Here is a 1,064-nt window from a genome sequence, read left to right on the forward strand (position 1 = left end):
GTGAAAGTGGTAAGAACGTCCGCAAACATGTAGCTTCAGAATAGACCTCAAACTTCTTAACCCCGTCACACCAACCAGGAATGTAAGATGAATGACGAACCTTGGGCAAACATCTATGTTGCGAGTCATAATTCTGCATATCCTCCAATCTAGAACATGAGCTTCCTGCAGCCCAACGTGCCAAATCAGTAACCAGGTCATGCATTATGTATTTCGACTCTGTTTTGCTTGATTTTTGAAATAATGACCTGGACACCAACTCTTGAAAATTGTCACGTCCCAAATCTTCCATTTGTTTGTTTTCTTCTGGTTGCTGCTGAATCAAGCCCTCAGCCATCCAATAAAAGACCAATTGCATCTCCTCAAATTCATAATCATTCGGAAGTATTGCACAGTAGGAGAAACACCGTTTCAAAGTCGAAGGGAGATAATGATAGCTCAGTTTTAATGCTGGAAGGATGCCCATCTGGTCTGATATTTTCCACATCTTGTGCTCTAGTACTTTTTCCCATTCATCTTTTTCTTTACAACGTAAAAGACCACCAAGAGTCTTTGCAGCTAACGGCAACCCATTGCATTTTTCTACAATTTTCTCCTTGAACAACTCAACATCTTGAGGTTTGTTGTTTAACAATGCATGATGCTCAAAGATCTTCCAACAATCATCTCCTGACATCGACTCCAAGTTATGAGGTTTATTGTCTCCCATCATCTTTGCAACATTCGCATCACGCGTCGTCACAATGATCTTGCTTCCTACTGCTCCAACACGAAAAGCCGACTGCAATTTTGTCCATTGATCGTAGTTGCATGTATTCCAGACATCATCTAGAACAATCAAAAACTTCTTGCCAGCCAATTCCTCACTCAACTTTACCAAAACCGAATTGAGCTCTTTAGATTCCTTCACAGAACCTGAGGTGACAGATTCAAGAACTGCAGTTGTCACCCTTAGAAGGTCGAAGTCATCGGACACAGACACCCATCCCTTTGGGCGAAATTGTTCAGTTGCAGCATCGTTGAAGACATCTTTAGCAAGTGTTGTCTTTCCTAGTCCACCCGTA

General features: G+C 41.8%; 1 protein-coding gene across 1 annotated transcript; it reads right to left on the reverse strand.

Moving 5' to 3' along the window:
* Positions 1-27: 27 nt before the first annotated feature.
* LOC101293451 (putative disease resistance RPP13-like protein 1-like) lies at positions 28-1,060 on the reverse strand (the record flags this gene model as incomplete). The annotated part of the gene is made up of 1 exon (XM_004309293.1): positions 28-1,060. A coding segment is annotated over one exon (1,033 nt), but the record flags the coding sequence as incomplete, so codon positions are not given.
* Positions 1,061-1,064: the final 4 nt, after the last annotated feature.

The sequence above is a fragment of the Fragaria vesca genome, unplaced genomic scaffold, assembly GCF_000184155.1.
Source record: "Fragaria vesca subsp. vesca unplaced genomic scaffold, FraVesHawaii_1.0 scf0511128, whole genome shotgun sequence".
NCBI classification, from domain to species: Eukaryota; Viridiplantae; Streptophyta; class Magnoliopsida; order Rosales; family Rosaceae; genus Fragaria; species Fragaria vesca.